This window comes from Lagenorhynchus albirostris, chromosome 2 (genome assembly GCF_949774975.1).
Source record: "Lagenorhynchus albirostris chromosome 2, mLagAlb1.1, whole genome shotgun sequence".
Taxonomy (NCBI): Eukaryota; Metazoa; Chordata; class Mammalia; order Artiodactyla; family Delphinidae; genus Lagenorhynchus; species Lagenorhynchus albirostris.
In genome coordinates, this window is record NC_083096.1 from 32,012,163 (window position 1) to 32,034,734 (window position 22,572).

At 50.0% G+C, this 22,572-nt stretch overlaps 1 protein-coding gene across 2 annotated transcripts in view; it reads left to right on the top strand.

Annotated features, from left to right (window-relative positions):
* The window catches only part of PPFIA4 (PTPRF interacting protein alpha 4), a 48,060-nt gene extending 25,975 nt beyond the window's left edge, over nt 1-22,085 (top strand). The window contains exons 16-30 of one of the 2 annotated variants that reach the window (XM_060128935.1): nt 263-503; nt 967-1,002; nt 1,220-1,353; nt 1,651-1,817; nt 3,724-3,817; nt 4,305-4,386; nt 4,919-5,119; nt 5,822-5,884; nt 6,484-6,510; nt 8,242-8,417; nt 11,894-11,991; nt 12,742-12,917; nt 15,409-15,477; nt 18,978-19,155; nt 19,775-22,085. In XM_060128935.1, coding sequence (XP_059984918.1) covers nt 263-503; nt 967-1,002; nt 1,220-1,353; nt 1,651-1,817; nt 3,724-3,817; nt 4,305-4,386; nt 4,919-5,119; nt 5,822-5,884; nt 6,484-6,510; nt 8,242-8,417; nt 11,894-11,991; nt 12,742-12,917; nt 15,409-15,477; nt 18,978-19,155; nt 19,775-19,824 — 1,792 coding nt within the window. In that variant the 3' untranslated portion in view covers nt 19,825-22,085. The remainder of the gene's footprint in view (nt 1-262; nt 504-966; nt 1,003-1,219; nt 1,354-1,650; nt 1,818-3,723; nt 3,818-4,304; nt 4,387-4,918; nt 5,120-5,821; nt 5,885-6,483; nt 6,511-8,241; nt 8,418-11,893; nt 11,992-12,741; nt 12,918-15,408; nt 15,478-18,977; nt 19,156-19,774) is intronic. The other variant, XM_060128943.1, reaches the window with a different exon arrangement.
* The last annotated feature ends 487 nt before the right edge of the window (nt 22,086-22,572 follow it).

The following is a 22,572-nucleotide window of genomic DNA, read 5'->3' on the forward strand; positions in this document are numbered from 1 at the left end:
ACTGCTTTTGTTAAATTAGGGAGTTTTGTTACATTAGGCCAGTTAACAAGAAAGAGAGAAAATTGTCTAAGCTGCAGTGGGATAGAACCAACTCTGCCCATAGGGCCTTGTATGTCCCTGCAATGCCGAAAACAATGGGGCATACCTGGCCATTGCCTTCTACCTGGGGTCACTGGGTGGTGACTGCAGGCAGTGCCCACATCTGCCTCCTGCTCGTCCTCTCTGGGGCTAATCATGAGATCCGGTTTTGCCTGCCTCCCAGGATGATCCAGGAAGAGAAGGAGTCCACAGAGCTCCGTGCTGAGGAGATTGAGACACGAGTGACTAGTGGCAGCATGGAGGCCCTAAATCTGACCCAGCTGCGCAAACGTGGTTCCATCCCCACCTCTCTGACTGCCCTGTCCCTGGCCAGCGCATCCCCTCTGTTCAGCGGCCGCTCCACACCTAAGCTTACTTCCCGCAGTGCTACCCAGGACCTGGACCGAATGGGGGTCATGACCTTGGTGAGAGTCTTGGGGCAGTTGATGAACAACCTTGTCATCACTGGGCTTGGCCGAGGGGAGTTGAGAAGGCACAGCAGGGCTCACTCTCTCTCATTTGGGCCCCAGCATCTTCTTCTCATGATGTGTGCAGACCCTGGCATACCAGGTCACCAGCATGTCCTTCTGGGTCTGGAAAGGGCTATGTAGTATCTTCCTTACCCTCTCCCTTGGGTAATGCTTAAAGAAACTCACCCAATGCCCATACCTCTTTCTCTCTTCCAGAGGTAGCCCTGATTTATTTTTTCAAGCCAGTTTTTTGTTGTTGTTGTTGTTGCTTTGTTTTGTTTTGCTGTGATATTCTCTTCAGGCCTGTGTGAGGCACTGAATCCTATCTTCTCATCCTAAGACCACTGGGCTCCCCTTGGGGTAGACTTTCAAGCAACCAAAGGGTGAGTCCAAGCTCACCCTTCACTCTCTCTTCCAGCCCAGTGACTTAAGAAAGCATAGGAGGAAGCTGCTGGTGAGTGCTGCCTGATGACGCAGGTACTAATAGGTTAATTCTCCCAGGCCTTTCCCTTTTGGCTTCTCCCCACTGGGCCCTTGAATCTGAGTCTGAACTCTGAGAGGCCCCTAGGGCCTCCCCTCTGCTTTTCTCCATGCTCCTCTGCCTGTCTGGGCTGGGTAGGCAGGCCCCAGATCTCTCCCTCTATCCCCTGACGGCTTCACTGTCTGTTCAGTCACCAGTGTCTCGGGAAGAGAACCGAGAGGATAAAGCCACCATAAAATGTGAGACTTCTCCTCCTTCCTCACCCAGGACGCTGCAGCTAGAGAAGCTTGGCCACCCAGCCCTGAGCCAGGAAGAAGGCAAGAGGTAAATGGAGCAGACCCCATATCGAGCCTCTCCATTCCCAAGTTTATCTCGTCCCTCTCTCTGCCTCTGAACAGGCTGCATCTCACTTGTCCCAGGTGTCTGAACATCTCACTTGTCACACCATCGGGGAAGGACAGTTCCATGTCTCCTTTGGTCACATGCTCTGATCATACCCCCTTAACCCTCCCAACTCTGACACTTACTGTAAGTTCTTCCTGAAGTCTAACTTCCATCTCTCATGCTGTAATTTAAGTATGTTTCCTCTCATTCCACCCCCTCCTGGCTGTCATCCTGTAGTGCTTTGGAGGATCCAGGCAGCAACCCCAGCAGCAGCAACAGCAGCCAGGACTCCTTGCACAAGGGCACCAAGCGCAAGGGCATCAAATCATCCATCGGCCGCCTGTTTGGGAAGAAGGAGAAAGGCAGGCTGATCCAGCTGAGCCAGGACGGAGCCACGGGCCATGGTCTCTGTCTCCTAGTAAATGGGTGCGAGTAGAGGGCAGAAGCAGGAGGGTATCCTTGGATCCAGTCTTCTCTGCCTGCCTCCCAGGGACCAGTGGGCAGAAGCCACAGACACAGAGATTCAGCTCCGGAGAAGAAGTTTTCTGTTAGAGCTATTTCACAGCGGGAAGGGCTACCTCATGAGGTGGTAGCTCCTGCCACGAGAAGTGTCAGGCATCAGTGTCAGGCTGTTTATTTGATATGCTGTAGAAGGGGTTCCTGTATTCAGTGTGAGGTTGGACCTCTGAGGTTTCTTCCAATCTGGAGGTTTTCTGAGGTACTGTGCTCAGGACCTTCAGGAGAAATTTCTTAGTTCTTTCTCTAAGAGAGTCAGTTCTTAATTCCTAGTATATCTTGCCTTCAGGACTCAAAATATCACAATGCCTAATCATGACTTTGTAGACATTATAGTCAAGTAAGTGCTTGGGCAAGGGTAGCATTATTAACACCTCTATGACGATATAAAGTTCCAGTGTGTGCTTGGTGTGTGGTAGGTACACAATAAATGTTAGCTGTCTTCCTCTCCCTTCCCCTATTCCTTCTTTCCTTTCTTCCTTTCCCTCCCTTCCTTCTTCTCTTTCCCTCATCTATTCAGTTATTTGTTCAATAGACACGTATTGAATAACTACTGTAAACAAGGCTTAGTATTAGGTATCGGAGCAATAGTGCATTCCTTCAAGGAGCTCAGTTTCTAATGAAAAGGAAAAAATAAAGAGATGATTCTAAAACAATATTAAGATAGCAATAGGCTCTGGGTGCTTCTGGAACTCAGAGGTCAGCCATGGAGTGGTGGGGGCGACAGGAGAAGCTTTCTCTGCTGGGCAACACCTGGGCAGAAGCTTGAAGGCTAAGTGGGAATTAGCCAAGCCAAGAAGAGGGGTGTGTGTGTGTGTGTGTGTGTGTGTGTGTGTGTGTGTGTGTGTGTGTGAGGGGAAGAGGCGGGGGGGGTAGGGGGGGTCTGAGAAAGGCAAAGATTCATGGGTGTGAGAGTTTTGTAAGCAGTTGAGTCTATTCAGAGTGGGGAGGGAAGAGGGTGGGGGGAGCAGAAGAGGTGAGTTTAGACCCTAGGCTGGGGCCAGCTCATAAGGGCCTTGCAAAATATATTGTGGAGCCAGCCACACATGGGAGGGGGCAGGGCTGAGAAGGTCTGGTCAGTGGACGAGGCATCTCGTGTTGAAGCCTTATGATTTCCTATGTTCCCCACACCACATTGGCACCTAAACCTAAGACAGCATCCCAGATTGGCTTCTGGATTACCAACACCCTCGGTCCTCTGTGCACTTGTGAGGAGTGACCAGGGCTTAAATGAATTGTAAAATGCTGCCCCTGCCATGAACTCTAGCATCAGTTCAGGAGATCCTTAACAGAAGAGGACAGAGCTATGCATGTTCCCTTTTGAGATTTGTGCAAGTGAGTGGCCCTGAGAAAGAGGCCCAGACACACATCTCTGAACGTGCCTCTTTCCCCACCCTCAACCCAGGTCAGGATAATTCTGTCTGAGCCTCGAAGCCCACTATGGCTCTCTGGGTTTCCTTTTCCCCTTGGTTTGGAGGAGGGACAAGTTCTGTCTAGGATTCTGCTGCCGTTAGGGTGGAACGACTTCCATCCGTCTGGCTGAAAAACACCTCCAGGGCTGAGGCTCCCAGGGGAAGGCTCTCTGGGCTTGGGGTGACCCACTCGATGCCACTGTGGGACTGCCTGGTTGTAGGGATGTCATGTGGAGGCTCCAGGAATAATGGGTTGTCCCATCAGACCCTCGGGTTGTCACATGTTGAGGAGCCTCCTGCTGGTCTGCTCCCCGGTCCTGGCCCAGGCCAAGGGAGGAGAAGCAGAGAGGGCCTCGCTGATATGCCATCTCTTCCCTTCTAGTTCTGCTAATAGACTCTGAGCTCGGTCTGCAGGAGCCCATGGTACCTACCAAGCTGGGGACCCAGGCAGAAAAGGACCGGCGGCTGAAGAAGAAGTAAGAGCCACCGGCCAGTCTCTGCCAGGGTGGGGTCCAACCCCTCACACACTCTTTTCCCTGGACTGCCATGGGACTGAGCTCAGGCAGCCAGAGCCCAGCAAGGCCCTTTCTGGACTGAGTTGGCCTGGTCTAAGTGGGCACAGCAGGGTTTGGGAGGTTGTTCTTAGGATGACCTGAGTGAGAAGGAGATAAGGGTGCTGTGGGAGAGTGACCCAGCATCTGGGGATCTCTGGCAGAGCAGAGTAGAATGTGTTTCAGGCCATGTGCAAACAAAGCGAGAGCCCTCACCTCTGGGAATGGAGAGGTGTTGCTGCTTCATGTCTTGGTGTCACACTGCTTCAGGAATAGAGCAGGGGTGGCAGTCCAATGGTGGGGAGAAGGGGTAGTGGGAGTCCAACTCTTGGCACAGCCCATGGTCCCTGGGAGTAAGCTTGTTTGAGAAAGAAGGAAGGACTAGTGAGTCTGTTGTTCCTCTTCCTGAAAGACACCAGCTGCTTGAAGATGCCCGCAGAAAAGGAATGCCCTTTGCCCAGTGGGACGGCCCTACTGTGGTCTCCTGGCTAGAGGTAAACCTGGGCAAAGGGAGTCTAAGTCTACTCAGGGGTCTGGTGGGAAGGATCTGTGGACTGGGACAAGGACTCCTTGGGCAAAGGGGTGGTATTTCTAGAATTTTCCCAGCATGTTTCTCCCGTGCCAAGTGCACAGTGCCATACCTAGCACTTAGCCAGAATCGATGCTATATACTCATGCCTCTCAAGTAGCTAAGTCTGGATAAGGGCAATTAATCTTCACTGAGCCATTAAGACTTTCACAGGTGGTTTCATTCTTCCTATAGGTGCCCCCAGGAGCTAATCACCCATGCAATGTTGGTAAAGTCCCTTCACCTTCCCAGGCCTCAGATTTTTCATCTGTAAAATGGGAAAAAGAGGCATTTGATGATGGTCTTCTCCACATTTCTAAATTCCTCTGCTCTTCATTTGCTGTTCTGAGGCCATGGATGAGGCCTGGCCCTTGCCTCTCAGTATTGCCAGACTTTTGCAGTGGAGCCCAGATCTCGGGAAAGGGGCTGAATTTACCCTCTGTGCCCCATATCTGCAGCTCTGGGTGGGGATGCCTGCTTGGTATGTGGCAGCCTGCCGGGCCAACGTCAAGAGTGGGGCCATCATGTCAGCCCTCTCGGACACAGAGATCCAGCGGGAAATTGGCATCAGCAATGCCCTGCACCGGCTCAAGCTCCGGCTGGCTATCCAGGAGATGGTGTCGCTGACCAGCCCCTCTGCCCCGCCCACCTCCAGGACTGTGAGTGGCCTCTCCCTCACCCAGGGCATTTTCAGAAGCCCCAAAATAGTGTTTACAAAGTTTCATATTGGTCATTGGGAAGATGGTAGCATTTGAGTCCTGCCCCTTACTTCCCATCCCCACAAAGGGTTCCACCGGGTCTCCAAGAGGAGGTAACACTGTTGCTAGCAGAATCCCAGCAGGCCTAGTTCCCTGCTTCCCACGTACCACTCATGAGCTCCATCTCCCCATACCTACCCTGCCGGTAATTTTAGATCTTTGGGCAGAGTTTCCAAAGACAGGACTTCTGAGTTCTGTGTTTTTACCAGATTGGGGTAGCAGAGGGAGTAGGGCATTTGTAAATTCTGGTCCTCTAACCTCTCCACAAGAATGTAAACCTCTCCATGGACCCCCAGGGTAAAATCTTTCACTGTAGTCCATCTCTGTGATTGGGGTCAGCCCTTATTCCAGATTCACACCATTTATTCATATTCATTCAGGAAACATTTGTTGGGTACTTCTATGTGCCAGGCACTGTGCTAAGCAGTGCAGATACGGTAATAAAAGAGAGTTGCTCAGAGCTAGACGATGTGCAGAATTCTGGGCTGGGCCTGTGGGAGGACTCAGGGGAAGGGAGCTATGTCTTGTCCTTAGGGCTCCCAGCCTGATGGGGAGCCTAGGAGCTCACACGCAGGACCAGCTAGGTTTCCTCTCTGCTTACAGTCTTCTGGGAATGTCTGGGTCACCCATGAAGAGATGGAAACTCTGGCAACATCCACTAAAACAGTGAGTCTGGCCCTGGGCCCTGGGCCTGGGGTTAGGGCCGCTGACTTGCATGAGGATGAGGGAAAGGTTGTGGGAAGTCAAAGGGGCTTGTAGCTGATCTAATACGAGATTGGTATCCCTGATGTGTGATGGAGTTCTGTTCTCAGGGTGGTGGGTGGGTGGGAAAGAAGTGAGAATGGAAACAGTTTGTGTGTGTGTGGGGGTGGTCTATTCCAGGGGGTCACAAGTTCACCCTGGGCTACTGGTATACTCCAGTGAAGAAGAGCAGGGCTTGGGAGCGTTTTGCCCTGCTATTGTCATGAAGCCACAGAGTCCTTAACCCTTGTGCTTGAACCTTGGTGGAGGAACAGGGAGGGTTGGGAGGACCTGGCACCTCGCCTGACTGTGTTTCTGCCACACACACATTTGATCCCCTCTCACTGCAAACACAGGCGCGTGCACCAGCCTTCTGTGCTCTCTTAACCTTCCCAACAAGCTTTCCCTAGTCACCCATTCAGCTACTGGGGTGTCTGCTCCTCCTTCTTGATGGGACCTTGGGTGGAGGCTGCCAGGTTTCTTGACTTTGCCTGTTTCCCCTGACATGCTGCACTCATTCCTAGGACAGTGAGGAGGGCAGCTGGGCTCAGGTAAGACCCCCTCCTCTTGTCCAGAACCAACTCTCAGCAGTTTGGGGTAGTGTTCTCCCAGCAGGTCCGCTCCCCTGCAGGACTCTCTGAGCCCCAGTCTTTTAGGTCCCTCTTCACACAAAGAGTCCTGGGCACAGGTTCTCTCCTCCGCTGAAGCCACCCACCTCCATCCTTCCTCATTCCCCTTTAGCTACTTCTGGTTTTTCACCATGGCAGGTGAGGGGCCTTGGAGGGCTGTGCCCCCAGCATGCCTGCCTCTTCCCCTCAGTTCGACCCTCTTTCCAGGAGTAATCAGACTTAGATTAGTATGAATCCTCTTCCTCTTCCTGTCCCTCTCAGGGGTACCCCTGGTGAGCTGAGCAAAGGGCTTTCATTCATTCACTTGGTGAGCAAGGATTTATTGAGCAGCTACTAGGTGTTAGGCCTTTCTATGCCCTCTGGATACAGAAGTGAGCAAACTTAGTCCTCATGGGGCTTATATTCTAGGGGAGAAACAGACAGTAAACAAACAAATAAATGGATAATATATCAGATAGATGTAAGTGCCATGAATAAAAATGAAGCACGTTGCACTGTTTATACTTGTTGGGCAACCCCATCAACAGGAGACTGGACAGATCAGTTACAGTATGTTCTCACAGTAAAACACTATTTAGCAAAGGGAATGGATGACTCAGACATATAGTGTAAAGTGAAAAGTGTAAGTCCCCAAAGATTTTCTATTAAAACTCAAAAACAAGCAAATTTAAACATATTATTTAGAGAAATATACCTTGGTGACTATAAGAATATTTTTTCAAGCAGGGGCATCATGGACAGAAAACTCAGCATGGTGGTTACCTCTAGGGGGGCAGTAGGGCATAAGATGGGGAAAAAGAGCATAAGGATGGATGCAACAGTGTGGATAACATGGATGGTGTCCAAGGATGTCAACTTCGTTTTTATGCTTAGTAATGAACATACGCTACATATGTTTTATATGTATCAATCGTTTTATTTTAAAAGATAACAAAATAAAATGTTCAATTCTAAAAAAATCAAGGTGGGTAAGGAAAGAGAGTGATGGAGGGTTACCATTAAAATTCGTTCTAAGGATAGATGGTTAAAGAGGTCCCTGCCCTCAAGGCAGGAGGCAACGACTAACTAAGTGGAGCAGGCCTCTCAGAACCAGACTGGGTGGGCGGTGGGGCGCACAGTGTGTGGTGGGGTGGGGAGGCGGCACACGAAGGACCTAGAGAATCTCTGGAGAGACAACCAAGCCTTAGAGAAGAGCGCTGGCAGGCGCAGTTCACCTTACTTCATTTTTTTATATCTTTAGCCAAACGTAACTCCCTGTGGACCGTGTGAGGCCAGTTTCCCAAGTGAGACTGGCTTTCTTTGTCACTCTGCAGGCCCTCTGTAATGCAGCCTATCCGCTGGGCTCAGCAGGCTTGAGGCTGACTGAAAATCAGGAAGGCGAGTCTGCCTTACAGCACCACAGATGCATTTCAGAGTCGATGGGAAGGATTTCCTATGACTTGCTGCCTAGGTGGCTGCTTCTGTTCATTAGTGTAGATAATTGATAAGTGAGTGGGAATATATCATTCCAGGATCTTAAAAAGCTCCATTTAAAATCCTCACCTCCCGCCTCTACCAGCCCCTCAGTGAAAGTAAGCTGAATTTTTTTTGAACTGCTAGCTGCAACCTGCCTGCGCTGCCTTTGCCCCCAGCCTCCTCCATCTTGTTCTCCAGACCCTGGCCTATGGGGACATGAACCACGAGTGGATTGGGAACCAGTGGCTGCCCAGCCTGGGGCTCCCCCAGTACCGCAGCTACTTCATGGAGTGCCTTGTGGACGCTCGCATGCTGGATCACCTCACCAAGAAGGACCTGCGGGTCCACCTGAAGATGGTGGACAGCTTCCACCGGTGAGCCAGGCTGGAACCCGGGGCCACCTCCCTACACAGGTCTCCCCCAACTCTGGGGGTCTGTCTCCAGGAATAGAGGTGCTTCCATCTCTTTCTTTGCCTGTTCTGGGTGGTAACAGGTCTCCCTTTGGGGAAAGCCAAATCGTTGTCTCCCCTGCAGTTTGAGGGTTTAGTCCTCTCACCTCCAACCCTTAAGACACAGTCATTTCTCTTTAGCTTCACTTGGAAAATTTTCCCCCTAGATATGAATTTTATTTCTTGTCATTGAGCTTGCTGAATTCTCTACATTTACCCTGAGAAGACTCACACTGAACCCAGCATCTATTTTAGGTGTCTAATTCCTTACAAGATGAGAGGAAAGTTCTTTCTGGATGCTTGCCCTGCCAACATCCCAGATCTGAGCCTCTCAGTTTTAAACACACATCCTTTTGTACAGGAAGTCATCCAGTGTTCTCCTCCTCTTTGTTGAAAAGGTCTTCTGTGCAAAAGTATCTGCAGTGGAGGTCACAAACTGGTAGCCTGAGGGCAGAATTTGGCTCACACATGTAATTTGTTTGGCCTACATTGTATTTTTAAAACTGTGACCTTAGCTGCCAATATTTAAACACTAGGAAATGTTAAACAAAATTCTGGATGTCTGGCTTCTCTTGAAAAAGAGAAAGCTCTATGGGCACATCCCAGCATGGAAACAACCAGCTGGAGCTAGGGAGGCAGCCCTCCTAAGACATAGGTTTTCGGTAATGGTTCCAGGAGTTGATAGGTTTTAGGAAGTCCTTTTTTAACATCCAACTTCAAATCACACAGGCTGCTATTTGAGCCAGGTCTTTTATCTTGAGTAGTTAATGTGACAAAGGGTGGAGCTGGGAGTGTGTGGCTTTTCAAGGTTCTTTTAGGGCTCTGCAGGTGTCCCTTGGTCTCTCCAACTCACAAACAACAGAAAATTATATTTGGAAGGGATCTAGTTAGCCTCCATATTTTATGGGTGAGGAAACTGAGGCATGGGAAGGAGCAGCAGCCCGAGGTCACGCAGGGATGCTACCAAAATGCAAGTCTCCTGACTGAAACCCAGTTCTCTTGCCACCACATTGCAGAGCCACCTATGCTGGAACCCCCATCTGTGTCTGCCCTGAGCACCACCCCTCCCTCACCACCGGGAATGAAAGAGAATCTTTTGTTTCTGTCAATCTGGGAGGCTGCCAGGCCTAGCTGCACCTGTTCCCTCCTCAGTGATTGATAGGGCTGGGGAGAGAAGGGCCATTCCCCACCAAGCTGAGATGTGGCTCGGCTGCTAGAGGATCAGGCAGCCCAACCCTATACAGCATTATGGAAGTCCTTCCCCGACCCTTTGCCCATGAGAGACTCTCAGCCTATATACACGGTTCCAGATTTAGCTCTAAATCTTGGGTACTTCACAGTTTCTAAAACATTTCCACATTTCTTACCTCAATTAGGTATATAACTGCTTTTTTTCCACTTAATATTTCATAAGCATGTTCTTACATCTTTAAAAATTCTTTTAAATCATACTTTTTTAACGATGAGAAAGAGTTATTTAAAAACTCTCCTTTCACAGATGGGGAAAACAAGTCCAATAGAGATTGAGTGTCACCAGGTCACTCAGCCAAGTGGTTACAGAATGGGGCCAGCATCCTTCTTTCTTGACACCCAACTCAGAGCTCTTTTCCTTAGACCATAGTGTTCTATTGAGCAGGTTTCCATGAGAATCTCCTATTTTGATAGGAGAAAAAACACACACAATAATTAGTAATGTCCTCCCAAAAGTGGTACCATTACTGAAAGCCTCTGATGTTCAGGGGCTGGTCTAAGCCCTTTCATACAAGATCACCTTTAATGGTCACAGTAACTCTGCAGGAGAGTTATGACCCCCATCTCACATATGCTGAGTGCCACTCAACTGGGAAGTGGCACAGCTGGCATTCAGATCCAGGTTGATCTGACTTTAAGGCCTTTATATTTTTGCTAAGATGTGCAACAGCTTTGAAAGTCATAGGAACTGAACTGAAAATTATAGTAAGTGAGATTGAAATTAGAGGCATTTCCAGTTAGGAGGTGTGTGCATCTGCCCCCTCCAGGGGACCAAGGCTTAAACCAGTGGCCTTGAGCAGGATTCCTTAGAAGTGGTGTCTCTGAGCTATAAGGGTTTGTTCTAGGCAGATGGGCTACCTGGGTAGAACTGAGGGGAGAGAAGTAGGGAGAAATCAAGCATAATTTAACTTCACAAAGCAATGGCCTCAATGATAGAGTCAAAAGTATTTGGAATTGGGAGAGACCTATTTTATTCCTCCACTTTGTAGATGACAAAACCCAGAGAGGCTGAATGACAGAGTAGTGTTCAAGTTTAATGAAGAACACTACAGGGAAAGCTGCCCAAGATGGAATGAGCTGCATCAAGAGGTAGTGAGTTCCCTGTCACCAGAGGTATTTAGGCACAGGTGTTCATAATACTCAGAAGGCTCTTACAGAGGTGACTCCTGCATTAGGTGGGGAGCTTGGACTGATAGTGTGTGGGGTCCCTTCTAACCTACGGATTCTTTGATTCGTGGCCTGGCTTAGTAATTATTTATTGAGTGCTTACTATGCACCTGGTACAGTTTAAAGTACTTTTAGTACTTTATGTGAATTATTTCACATCACTCATTTAGCATTTATGGTGTTTACATTTGTGGAATGTGTCAGGCACCATCCTAGGTGTTTGAGATACATCAGTGAACAAAACAAACCTCCTTGCCCTCATGGAGCTTACATTGTAACTGGGAGAGACAGACAAGGAATTATAAATATATAGAATGTTAATAGATAAAAGGTGGTAGAAAAAAAAATTAGACCAGAGTCAGGGGGATTGGTGGTGCTGGTGATGTTGCAGTTTTAAATCAGGTGGACAAGGTAACTACTGAATTTAAAATATAACATTTGAGCAAAAACTTAAAGGAGACAAGGGGGTAAGCCATGTAGCAGACTGGGGGGCAGGGAGGGGGTGTGTTCCAGGCAGAAGGAGCAGCCACTGCAAAGGCCCCAAAGCACATAGGCCAAGCGTTCCTGCCATGTTTGAGGAACAGCAGGGCTCTCAGTATAGGGGCAGATCATATATCACATTGTAGGCCATTGTAAGGACTCTGAGTGAAATGGGGACACAAAAGAATATCTGTAGGGTTCTTTGTCATTCCAGTGCCTGGAGAGGGAGGGATATGTTGCTATCATTCAAAGAACTTTCCTTTGTCAAGCAGGCCCACACCCTGGCTGAGAGGGAGGGCTTGGGGTAGGCAGAGAGAGGGAAGTGGCCTTGTGATGGATTATGTCTAAGCCCTGGGGGAAGGAGGAGAAGGAGTGGGCTGTGATGCTCTTTGTGCTGGAGCATATAGGTCTTGATGGGCTGTGGTTGTTGCTGGATATGGGGCAGATGTGGTAGAAACGTGGCCCCACTGAGGCTCTGGCTCAGGGGGACTGTGTGCCTGCAGAACCAGTCTTCAGTATGGCATCATGTGTCTGAAGAGACTGAACTATGACCGGAAGGAGCTGGAGAAGAGGCGGGAAGAAAGCCAGCATGAGATCAAGGGTAAGCTTGTCAGGCTCAATAGAGCCTCCTCTGAAAGTTGTGGTGGGAGCGGCCTTGGGGGAGCAGGGACCTGCCTCACTGATCCCTGCCTTGGGCTGAGTGAAGGGAGAAGAGGCATTCTGTGCCACAGGGAAGCTCCAAATCTAAGAGGGAAGACACAGCCCTTAGGGAGCAGGGAGCTCCCAGTCTGCTGAGGGAGACGCAATCCATGCCCAAAGGATGCTGCCATCTGGTGGAGGAAAAATAGCCCCTGCCCAATCAGCTGCAACATCCCCCTCCCCAACACATTAGACGATGGCCACCAACGAGACAAATGCAGTGATCCCCTTGGGTTAGTGCTACAGACTGGTGTGAGAAAGTGCTTGTGGAACTTGGTGATCTGGGTGGGGCTGGACAGGAAAGAAAGGCAAGTCTTAGGAGAGACCTTGAAGGTAGAAAGAATAAGAAGAGGGCCATTCCCGCCTGGGGTCAGTGGATGACTGGTACAGGGGCTCTGGGGAGAAAGCCTATTAGCCTGACCCTGAGTCTTGCAGGCTGGCAAGAATGGAGTGGTGTGGGGCTGGTTCTCCAAGAGCCCAGGTGCCAGGGAGGACAGAAAGAAGATGTGGAAAGTTGAGGGGGTAGGGGTGGCTAGGAGCCAAGAGAACAGGGTGGACTGGGGCTCTGGGTCTAGGAACCTCTATTTCTGTCCCTGGAGGGGCCTTGGCCAAACCTGTCTCTTTCTGCTCCTTTTCTTCCCCTGCCCTCCAGATGTGCTGGTCTGGACCAACGACCAGGTGGTTCATTGGGTCCAGTCTATTGGGCTCCGGGACTATGCAGGAAACCTGCATGAGAGTGGTGTGCATGGTGCTCTGCTGGCCCTGGACGAGAACTTCGACCACAACACGTTGGCCCTGGTCCTCCAGATACCCACGCAGAATACCCAGGTAGGCTGTAAGTCTCAATCAGTCTGATCTTGGTCATCAGTCTCAATCTTGGTCTCTCCCTTTCCTCCACTCTCTTGCTCTCTCTCCCTCTGATATGCGCAAGTTTATGGATTGGTGGGAGGGCTTTCTGGAGGCCTGTTCTAGAGGGGATCACAAATGTCCTCAAACCTCCAAGTGGTCCCTGTGCATAACCAAGCCCCCCTAGGAAACAAGTGCCCTTCACATACAGAGCACGTTCACCACAGGCCTGGAATACTGTGTTAATCCCCACACTGCAGTGAGCACCCCCATCTCCTCCCAGCCCCATCTTTACGGCTGAGACTTTTCCTCTACTTGCTTCCCTGACCTGACTATTCATAGAAGAAAACTAGCGCTGGGGCCCACAAGGACCAGAGAACCCATATCCCCTTTGTTCCCCCCCCACCCCCCGCCCCAGGGATCTGTTCCTGGGTCCCTAGGCTTTAGAAAGTTAAATATACCAAATAACACAGCCCAGAGCTTCTCCGTGCCAGGGCTTTGCCTCCCTGTCAACAGCTCAAAAGATTAGACATCTCCTTCCATTACATTTGATAATTATTATGGAGCTGTCATCTAAGAATATACCTAAATTCTCTTGAACCTATTTATATGTTTGGCTTTTTTAACTTCCTGTGGGTAATGGACTCTAGAATTACTACCTGTTGTGTAAAGTACTACCTAATTTTATTTGTCCTAAATGTACCCACAGTCGGCTCCCCCAGGGAAGAGAATTGCCTCATCCTAATTGTCTACGATTTAGTACGGGTATTTGTATTTGACTAGCTCTCACCTTCTGTGATTTCATAAACTCTGATTGTGTTGCCTCTGGGTCCAAGCTTTTGTTTCTTCAGACAGAGTGGTCTTAATTCTTTTAGCCTTTCCTCATATAGACTTGTCTCCATGCCCTGATCATTTTAGCTGCCCTTGTCTGGACTGTTTGCAGCTGTCAGATCTCTTGAAATTCAGCCACCAGAGCTGCACAAGCTATTCTGGGAGCAGACGAGTTTTCGCTTGTGTGAGGATAGGGCTGAGTTGTCTTGTAATTTTGGGTGGAGTGTTGGCCTTTTAGGGGTGATGGCAGCACACAGGGCCAGGTCATCCTATAGTCTCTCTGCAATGACCCATCCCAACCAGTCAGAATGGATAGCACAGATTCCCCTCGCTCTCTAGGAAGAGCTGAGATTTCCCCCAAGCTGCAATTTTTCTTATTTTAATCAAGGAGTCATTTTAAATTTTATTTATTTATTTATATATGGCTGCATGGCACGCGGGCACAGTAGTTGTGGCTCGTGGGCTCCAGAGTGCAGGCTCAGTAGTTGTGGCACATGGGCTTAGTTGCTCCACGGCATGTGAGATCTTCCCGGACCAGGGATTGAACCCATGTCCCCTGAGTTGGCAGGCAGATTCTTAACAACTGCGCCACCAGGGAAATCCCAATGCAATTTTTCTATGCTTGCCCATTTCCAACCCCATCAGCTGCTTTCTTGCCCACTCATACAACTTTGTGAAATGTTTCTGAAGTTTGTAAATGTCATAGTCACCTTTCATTACCCAGAGGAACAGTGTCACCTGGATACTTGAAAATTAACTATGCTTCTCCTTTCTGATCACTTAAAAAAATATTATGTTCCCAATACCAACAAAGACTGTCCCCACAGAATTCTATGGTTAATATTATCTACCCAGAAATGGGCTTGTTTTTCTCTCATTTCCTATCTCTAAATACATCCAGTTTTTGTGGACAGCAGTACATCTGTAAAGAGTAGCAGGGCTACTCTCTGTTGCTCTCTAAACGTTCTTATTATTCTGACCCGTTCATTTAGCTTAGCTATTAGGGGAAGTAGGATCTGACCCAATATGGAATCCTTCATTAAAAATGGTTCAGAATATCTGGTGGTAATTTTGAAAATTTTCTTGTTTCTGGCATTTCTCAAATCTCCTAGCGAGAAATTGCTGGGAGGCCTATAGAGAAGGCCTTTATGCCCCACTCAGCCCAAGGGCCACCAATATCCATGACTGAGCAGTTTTCCTAAGTTTAATTTTTGATGTGGAACTTTATAAAATACATTTATATAATCTAAATAAGTTAAATCTTCATTATCCATGGTCTACATGCTTAATTTACCCCTCCAGAAAGATAGTATGGCATGATATTCCCTTACAGAGACAAACTGTGGGGGGTTTTTCCCCAGTAGGTGAAGTCTGTCCATCCACGTGTTCTATGATCCTACTTTTTAAAAAAATTATAGTTTTCTAATTTGCTCCATATGAAAAAAATTGTAAGGTTAACATTTTGACTTCTCAGAGGACACCGAGGTTAGCTCAAAGGAGCGGCATCAAGGGCTAATGGGTTAAATGCACTGAAAACCCCATCTCTGCCCTTGGACCCCCTAGGAAACAGGTGAAAGATGGCATTAGAGGTCACTAACTATAGCCCCTCCCTTCTCTCCCCCTTTCACCCTGTGGACTCCAGGCACGCCAGGTGATGGAGAGAGAGTTCAACAACCTGTTGGCCTTAGGCACAGACCGGAAACTGGATGATGTGAGTACCTGGCTGTGAACTGGTCACTGTTGGTTTGTTGGAGTTCATGAGTTCTGCTTTCCTCGGGCTAATGACTGGTGGGGTGGCCTAAGGGAGGAGAGTCATAGAGGATGGGCATGATATCAGGGGGTTGGGGAGGCAGGGACAGGCCTAGCAATAGGCCTGGAGAAGTCTCTATGAAACTCCTTCTGGGTACCTCTAGCCTCTCCCAACTCTGTGCCCTAAACCTCCTAACCACACAGGATCAGAGGTTTTCCCCAAAGGTCATCTCTTTGGGATCATACCTTTTTCTTTATCTTTTAGAGCCCCTCTCTTCAGGGCTGTGAGCACAGCATATCTCCAGCCTGCTAAGTTTCCCACCCATCCAATAGTGTGGTTGTTTGGAGGTAGACATTATTCTGAGGTCATTAAATGACAGGTTTGCTCACATGTTCCTCAGTGCAGTCTGACACAGCTAAACACATGGCTCAGGCCTCTATCATCCCAGCTTCCTTTCTAGTTTTACTCTTATGCCCCAGGTCACTGAAGAAACAGTCCCTTCCAACTGAGTTTCATCAGGCCTTCTCCTTGAGTTCAGGTTGGACTATGTCTTGGAAGACTCCGAAGTTCTAGCCATAATGCTCCTGTTAGAGATGCTCCTAATCTAGCATTAGGATGCTAGATTGATGCTCCTAGCACAATGCTCCTCCTAAAACATACGTGTTTCCTGAGGGCACAGCCCCCTCCCCAGCCCTGGCCTCCTCTCCCCTCCCTCCTCCCTCCTCCCTTTCTTACCATTAACCTTGCCTGCCTTCCCTGTCAGGTCTGCCTTAGCTGCCTTGGTTCCAAACAAGTTAAAAAAGAGCCCAGACTGTTTATTTTTAGCTTCTCCATCTTCATTCAGAACTCTTTCTGATCCCCATTTTCTCTGCAGCACCCCTACCTCTACCAATGCCTCTGTTTAGACTTCTGGGCCTCCTTGTGGGACACCATTAGTGTTATCTGCTTATCAGTTAGTCTCTTCTTAGTTGGGTTTAACAGGGCTAAACCCCACCTTTGTGGAATGACTACTGCACCTCGGTAGATAGGACAGACTCAGAAACATACAGAATTTGTGGAGGGGTGTTTTCTTCACAGAGGTGCCTTGAAATTTGGAGTGTGTTATTTACACACACACATATTACATATGTATGTGTGTGTATTCCACTCAAGGAGAGAAACTGCCAGACCCCACCAGATGTCCCCACTGTGAGATCTGAATCTTCCCAATGCCCCTGCAAGGTGGACCCTCCTACTTATTCCCCACCCACTAGGTTCTAAGCTTTCTTTGATACAGCTTTCCCATATATCTTTAAATGGTGCTTTCTAATTTAGAAAACTCTTTACCCCTTCAATCCTAACAAAAATATTCTCTGAATGCCTACTCTGGGCCAGGCATTGGGCAAGGCATGGCGGTGCAGTGATGACAGACATCTTATTTTATGCTAACAATCATCATGTGAGACAGGTTATTATGCCATCTTACAGATGAGGAATTGAAGCTGAAAGAGGTAACTTACTTGCTGTCACAGATAACTTACCTGCAGTCACAGGCTGACATGTGGCAGAGCCAGACTGGAGCAAAAGTGTATCTGATTCCTGTGTTCTTTTTCCTACCTCCTGCTGCCTCCTAAAAGTGGAGACAGCTGTCCTATCAGGCTTCAGGCATTGGGGTGGTTACTGAGTAGGTGACATCATCTTGGCAATGTAGTGGGCTTTCTGGGATGCAGCTAGGTGTGGCACTGGAGGGAACTGATTCTTTAAAAGGAAGCTTAAGTAGAAGGCCAGGTCCTAGGAATAAGGTGAGATTTGGGGGTAGGGGGAGTGGCAGGTGGGAGGGTGGAGATCCAAGAGACTGCCTCCTGTCCAGCCATCCAGCACACCATCAGCAACCTTGAGCTATCTCTTTCAACTGTTTCCTTTGACAATTCTGGTTCTCAGTCTCCCCTCTCAAGCTTCAAGGCCCTGGAGGGCTATATCCAGTTCTCCCATGCATGGATGTCAGGACTCAAGGGAAATGAGGAGATGAGGAACACAAAGAACATCTGACTATTAGGGGACAGGGGAGAAAAACAGAAACTAGTCCTTAGGGTTGGCTGAAGATAGAAATGGAGAGAGAGAGAGCATGCAGAAGAGAAGGGTCTCTAGATTAGGTTAAAGATAGGATCATGGCGAAGACAGAAATGATGAGGAAAGTTCCTGATAAACTCAGGGATGGGATGCCTGCCTAGGGAGCCAGCTGCCATTTAGCAAATATTTATCGAGGGCCTATGGTGTTCCCAGGCACTACTCAGGTCTGCGGATATATTGGTTGGAACAAAAAAGATCATAATCTCTGTCCCATGAAGCATAGAATTTGAAAGGGTGGGGTGGGGGGAGGAAGAGAGGGAGAGAAAGGAATTGATGAAATAATCTCATAAGTGCATTTAAAAATGCTATGATGAATGCTATGACAGAGATACATGGTGCTAAGAACTGATGGGGGCATTTGGCCTACTCAGAGCACAAACAACAAACCCTAATGGGGTTGGGAGAGGTTGTTTAGGTGAGAACTGGTGGGTTAGTGTCTCTTATTCCTGCTGCTAGCGGTCTACCTGCACCAGTTCCAAGAACATAAGCATTGAGGGGGATTAGGCATGGCTGCCAAGCAGGATGGATGTGGGCTCTGAAGGGTGGGGTGGGTGCTTGTGCAGAGGGACATCCTGTAGAGTTATGGCTCTGGGTGCCCTCTGGCAGAGATAGTTATTTTGGAGACTTGGCTGGCATGGGTGAGAGGGCAGACAGCAGGAGCCTTTGGAGGAACCTGCCTCTGATTGGCCATCTGCCTGACCCATCACTATCAATGGGTCAATGTTCTCCCCTGATCCCTTCAGGGATAGGCAGCCTGAGAAATAGGTAGGGCAGATGCTGTTATTCCTATTTCACATTTACAGATAAGGAAACTGAAGCTCAGAGAGGTTACTTGCTCAGGGTCACATAGCTAGTATTGATAAAATGGAAGCCAGGTCTCCTGACTCCTGACCCAGCGCTCTTTCAGCACACCGGTGCTGCAGCCATACTGAGGCCCCAGAAAGGCAGGGAGGAGTGAATGGAGGCTGGCTGGTGACTACTTCCCATGGATGAGCCTGAGAGGAGGAATACTTTAAAGGTCAATGGGCACCCCAAGCCCAGTTTGAGATGATTGGGGTGGGCAGAGAAACAGAGTTCAACTGCAGGATGCCACATCCGAACAGGGGGACCCCACCCCGCGAGCCAAGAGACAGGGAACTTCAGAGTCACAAGGGCTCCCCGGAGTCATCCACTTGCCCCATTCACTTTACACAAGGAAAAGCTGAGGGCCTAAAAGCGGACGTGACCTTGCTTGCTTCTTTCCGAAGAGAAAGGTACCCCTAGAACCAGCCATTGACTGTCCTACCCCAGGCAGGGAGTGAGGGTGGCAGTTCCAAGGTAGCCCTGGTCCTTTGCGTGTCCCCACGGTGCAGGGGGAGGACAAGGTGTTCCGCCGCGCACCCTCCTGGAGGAAACGCTTCCGGCTGCGGGACCACCATGGCAGCGCCATGCTCAGCGCCTCTGCCGAAACGCTCCCGGTAGGCTTCCGCGTGTCCACCCTGGGGCCATTGCAGCCTCCACCGGCCCCGCCAAAGAAGATCATGCCTGAAGGTGAGTGGCAGGCTGGCTGGGCATGGCCGCGGCCCAGCAGGACTTAGGTGCCCGGGCGGCGGAGTGGGACGGGCGCTGGCGCTCAGGCGAGGCCGAGGCGGGTGCACAGCTCCCGCGCCGGCGCTGCACTAACTAACGGCCGCCGCGGGCAGGCGCGGCCGGGAAGGCCCCACGGGCGAGCTGTGCGCGCACTAACCCGCCGCTCTGTGTTCTCCCGCGGCTGCCGACTCCTCCCAGCCGGGACGGCGGGGGCGCAGAGACTGGAGACCTCCACGGTTCGGACCTGCTGACCCCGCCTCCTACTCCTGCTGACCCCGCCTCCCGCCCCGGGTCTGACGGGGCTGTGCCCGTGGCTCGGGGTAAGTGGGCCAGGCCCTGGGCACGGGCGCTCTTCGGCCCGCCCTCCGCCCGCACAAGGCCTCCCCGCACCTGTCCCTGGCCTCCGGCCGGCAGTGCCGCTCCCGCCCTGCTCGCGCCCAGTGCCCGGCTTACCCCTTCTGCTTTCTTTGGCCTTGGGCGCTTGGAGTTTGCGAGCACGCCGCAGATACCTTGCAACCCGTCTCTCAGGGACTCACTGCCAGCTCACCGCGCAACGCCTGTCTCTTTCTCTCTCTTTTAGCACACTCTCACTATCTCTACGGACACATGCTCTCCGCCTTCCGGGACTAGCTACAGGCCCCAAGGCCAGCTTCCTTCTGCTTGGTTTCACAGGCTCGGAGAGCCCTTAACCCTCCTGCTCGGTCCCCTTACTCCCACGGCTCCTAGTCTCATATCTCAGAATATACTGTCTACCCCCTAGCCATCCCTCTACCCCAGGTCCAACGTGTGTCCCTTGTAAGGCTCTCCGGGATGTGGCTGGGTTTCCTGGTGTTGTGGAGGCAACCAGGTTGTCCATGCTTGTGGGTCTGCGGGAGGGAGAGGAAGGCAGCCCAAGATGGATGGACTCCACCTTCCCTCTTCTGCATCTAGCTGGTCTGGACTGCAAACTCCACCAGAGACCAGGACACAGCGTCAAGGGCTGGGGATGGCCCTTTCGAGAAAACGGCACTCCAGACTGCCTTGCTTGGGTTATTGGGCTTTCTGGTTTCTGTCCGCCTCTTGGTTGTACTAGATGGTCTACATCTGCTCTTGGCACCTTCACCATTATCCCTCCCCCAACTCATCTGCATAGCTGCAGCTCCTGCCTCACCTCCAGGACCTCCTTGGGGGCTGGGAAGGGCTGTAGAAGGCCCCATTCTTCCTCAGGATGATGAACCTGGGAAGAGGGAAGGCTAAGGTGGAGATTCTAGGCCCTGGTTTAAGTTGAATCCCAAACACCAAGCGTAAGGATGGGGAAACTCAGCCCTCCTGCCCAGTGAGAGGTGCAGGCAGGTCAGCTAGAGGGAGAGCCAATGGCCTGTGGCAGCCTTAAGCCCAGATGGCAGCGGGAATGCCTCCTGCCCCAGCTGTAGGGTAGAGCTGCTGCTGGGCTGCGGGGAGAGGGAACTGTGTGGATCTTGGCTGTGGATCAAGCTAACCTTGCACTGCCAGCTATGCTCCCAGTATTCCTTCCCTTTCTGTCCCCCTCTGCCCCACTTCTTTGATAATTCCAGCCCCGTAAGAATATACCTAATGGGTGGATTGAGTATATACATTGACCTTAAAGTCTGGTTCGGGAAAAAGGTAATCTGAGGCTTCCTTCCTCTGATCTCCCAGGAAGAAAATAAAGATTCCCCTGTAGTGAATCATGTCCTAGGTCCAGGAAATCCAGTGTTGGTGAAGACTGTCATTCTCTTGCTTGTCCCCACACCACTACCCCCTTGTTCAGGGCTCTTTTGGTGTGCAGGGACTGCTTCGTCCAGAAATTCCTGAGACCTGCCCAGTTTCAGTTGCTTTCCCCAGTAGCACGGCAGCATCCAGGGCTGAGGGATACAGGTCCTGCTTTGGTAGGAATGTTATTTCCAAGAAATCCCTCTTCTTAACCCATGTACTCATCCTGCCAAGGTGCCTGGAAGTGTCTGGGACCCAAGTTCAGGGTGAGCTGATGGAACCTAAGGTTTCATCCAAGTGAAAGGAGAGGAAAAGTGCCTGAAGCATGTTTCCTGGAGAGGAGCCAGTGAAGCGCTACCCTGCAGGTGGCTGAGCAGCTGGTTTGCAAGCTGATGACTTGGATTCTGAGTGGTGGCTAGGCTAGCAGGTGGGATGATGGGTCAGAGCACCCTGTCCAGAAGGAGTGCTGGAGCCTGGGGCAGTACCAGGCTTACAGGTTTCTGCTACTTTTCAGTAGAGGAGAGGTCTACCAGTGGTGGGGCTGGGTGGGCTCCCATGGGTATGGGCAAGGCATCCAACTTCCCTTGCTCTCCCTCATTGTTCCCTGCCCTTCCTGTCTGTCAGGCCACTGGGAATGGAGCTGGAGGAGTTCTTGAGCAGAAAATAAGTTGGATGGAGAGAAAGAGCTCCTATCCCTGGGTAATGGATGTTAAGATTATGGAGAAACCCCAGATTCCTAAGATTGGTGAAGTTGGAGACCACAAGGCCATCTGACTCCTTCAGGGAACTCTGATAGGCTAGCATAGTGGGAAATTCAGCCCCAGCCTCTCCTCTACAACTCAACCCTATCTTAATTAGTCATGTCATAAGGCAGCTGCTGGCAGGACCCAGGTCTGTTCGGGGCATCTTGGGATTATTGCAGGGAGGTGATGCGTACAGTGATGGAAGGCTCTTGTCTTGGTGTATCCCTTGCCTCACAGTCAATATACTTTTTATTTGGGGAGTCACTTGTGACCCATACCCCCTCACCAGCTTCCTGTATCTTTTCAGGTCCCTTCTCAGTACCGTACTGCCGACACAGTGCATCAGGAATGGGTGTATGGGTCTGTATGAGTGTGAGTGTGTGTGTGTGTGTGTGTGTGTGTACATACCAATAAATAACCTGGTTTTGAGACAACATACATATGGCTTTGGTCTTTTTTTTTTTTTTAACTTTGAGCTTACCTGATACATCTAGCTTATTCCACAGTCCTAAGGGCTGCTGTAATCTGGAAAGTAAATATCAGAGTTTTTTAAACTTGTAGTCAATAACCTTCTGTTTACTTACATAACCATGGGTTGATAGATTAGTGTTTGAGCTACTTGTGCCAAGGGAGTATAGGAAAAGGAGTGAGGAGTCCTGACTGCTGGGATTGATTTATTTCTTTTTCTTCCTCTGTACACACCTGCTTCACTATCCTCATAGACTTTCCTACTGATGCAAGAGTTACTGAAGCTAAATACCCATTAGTCATATCACGCTGCTGTTCGCTTTTGTAGCAGCTCCCCAACACTGAGGTCCAACTCCTCGGTGTAGGACAAGAGGCCATCATAACTTCTTCCAGTGCCCTCTCCTCCCAACAGTCTTGAGTCCACCTAACTCAGAAATGTTGCATCTACCCAGGCCCA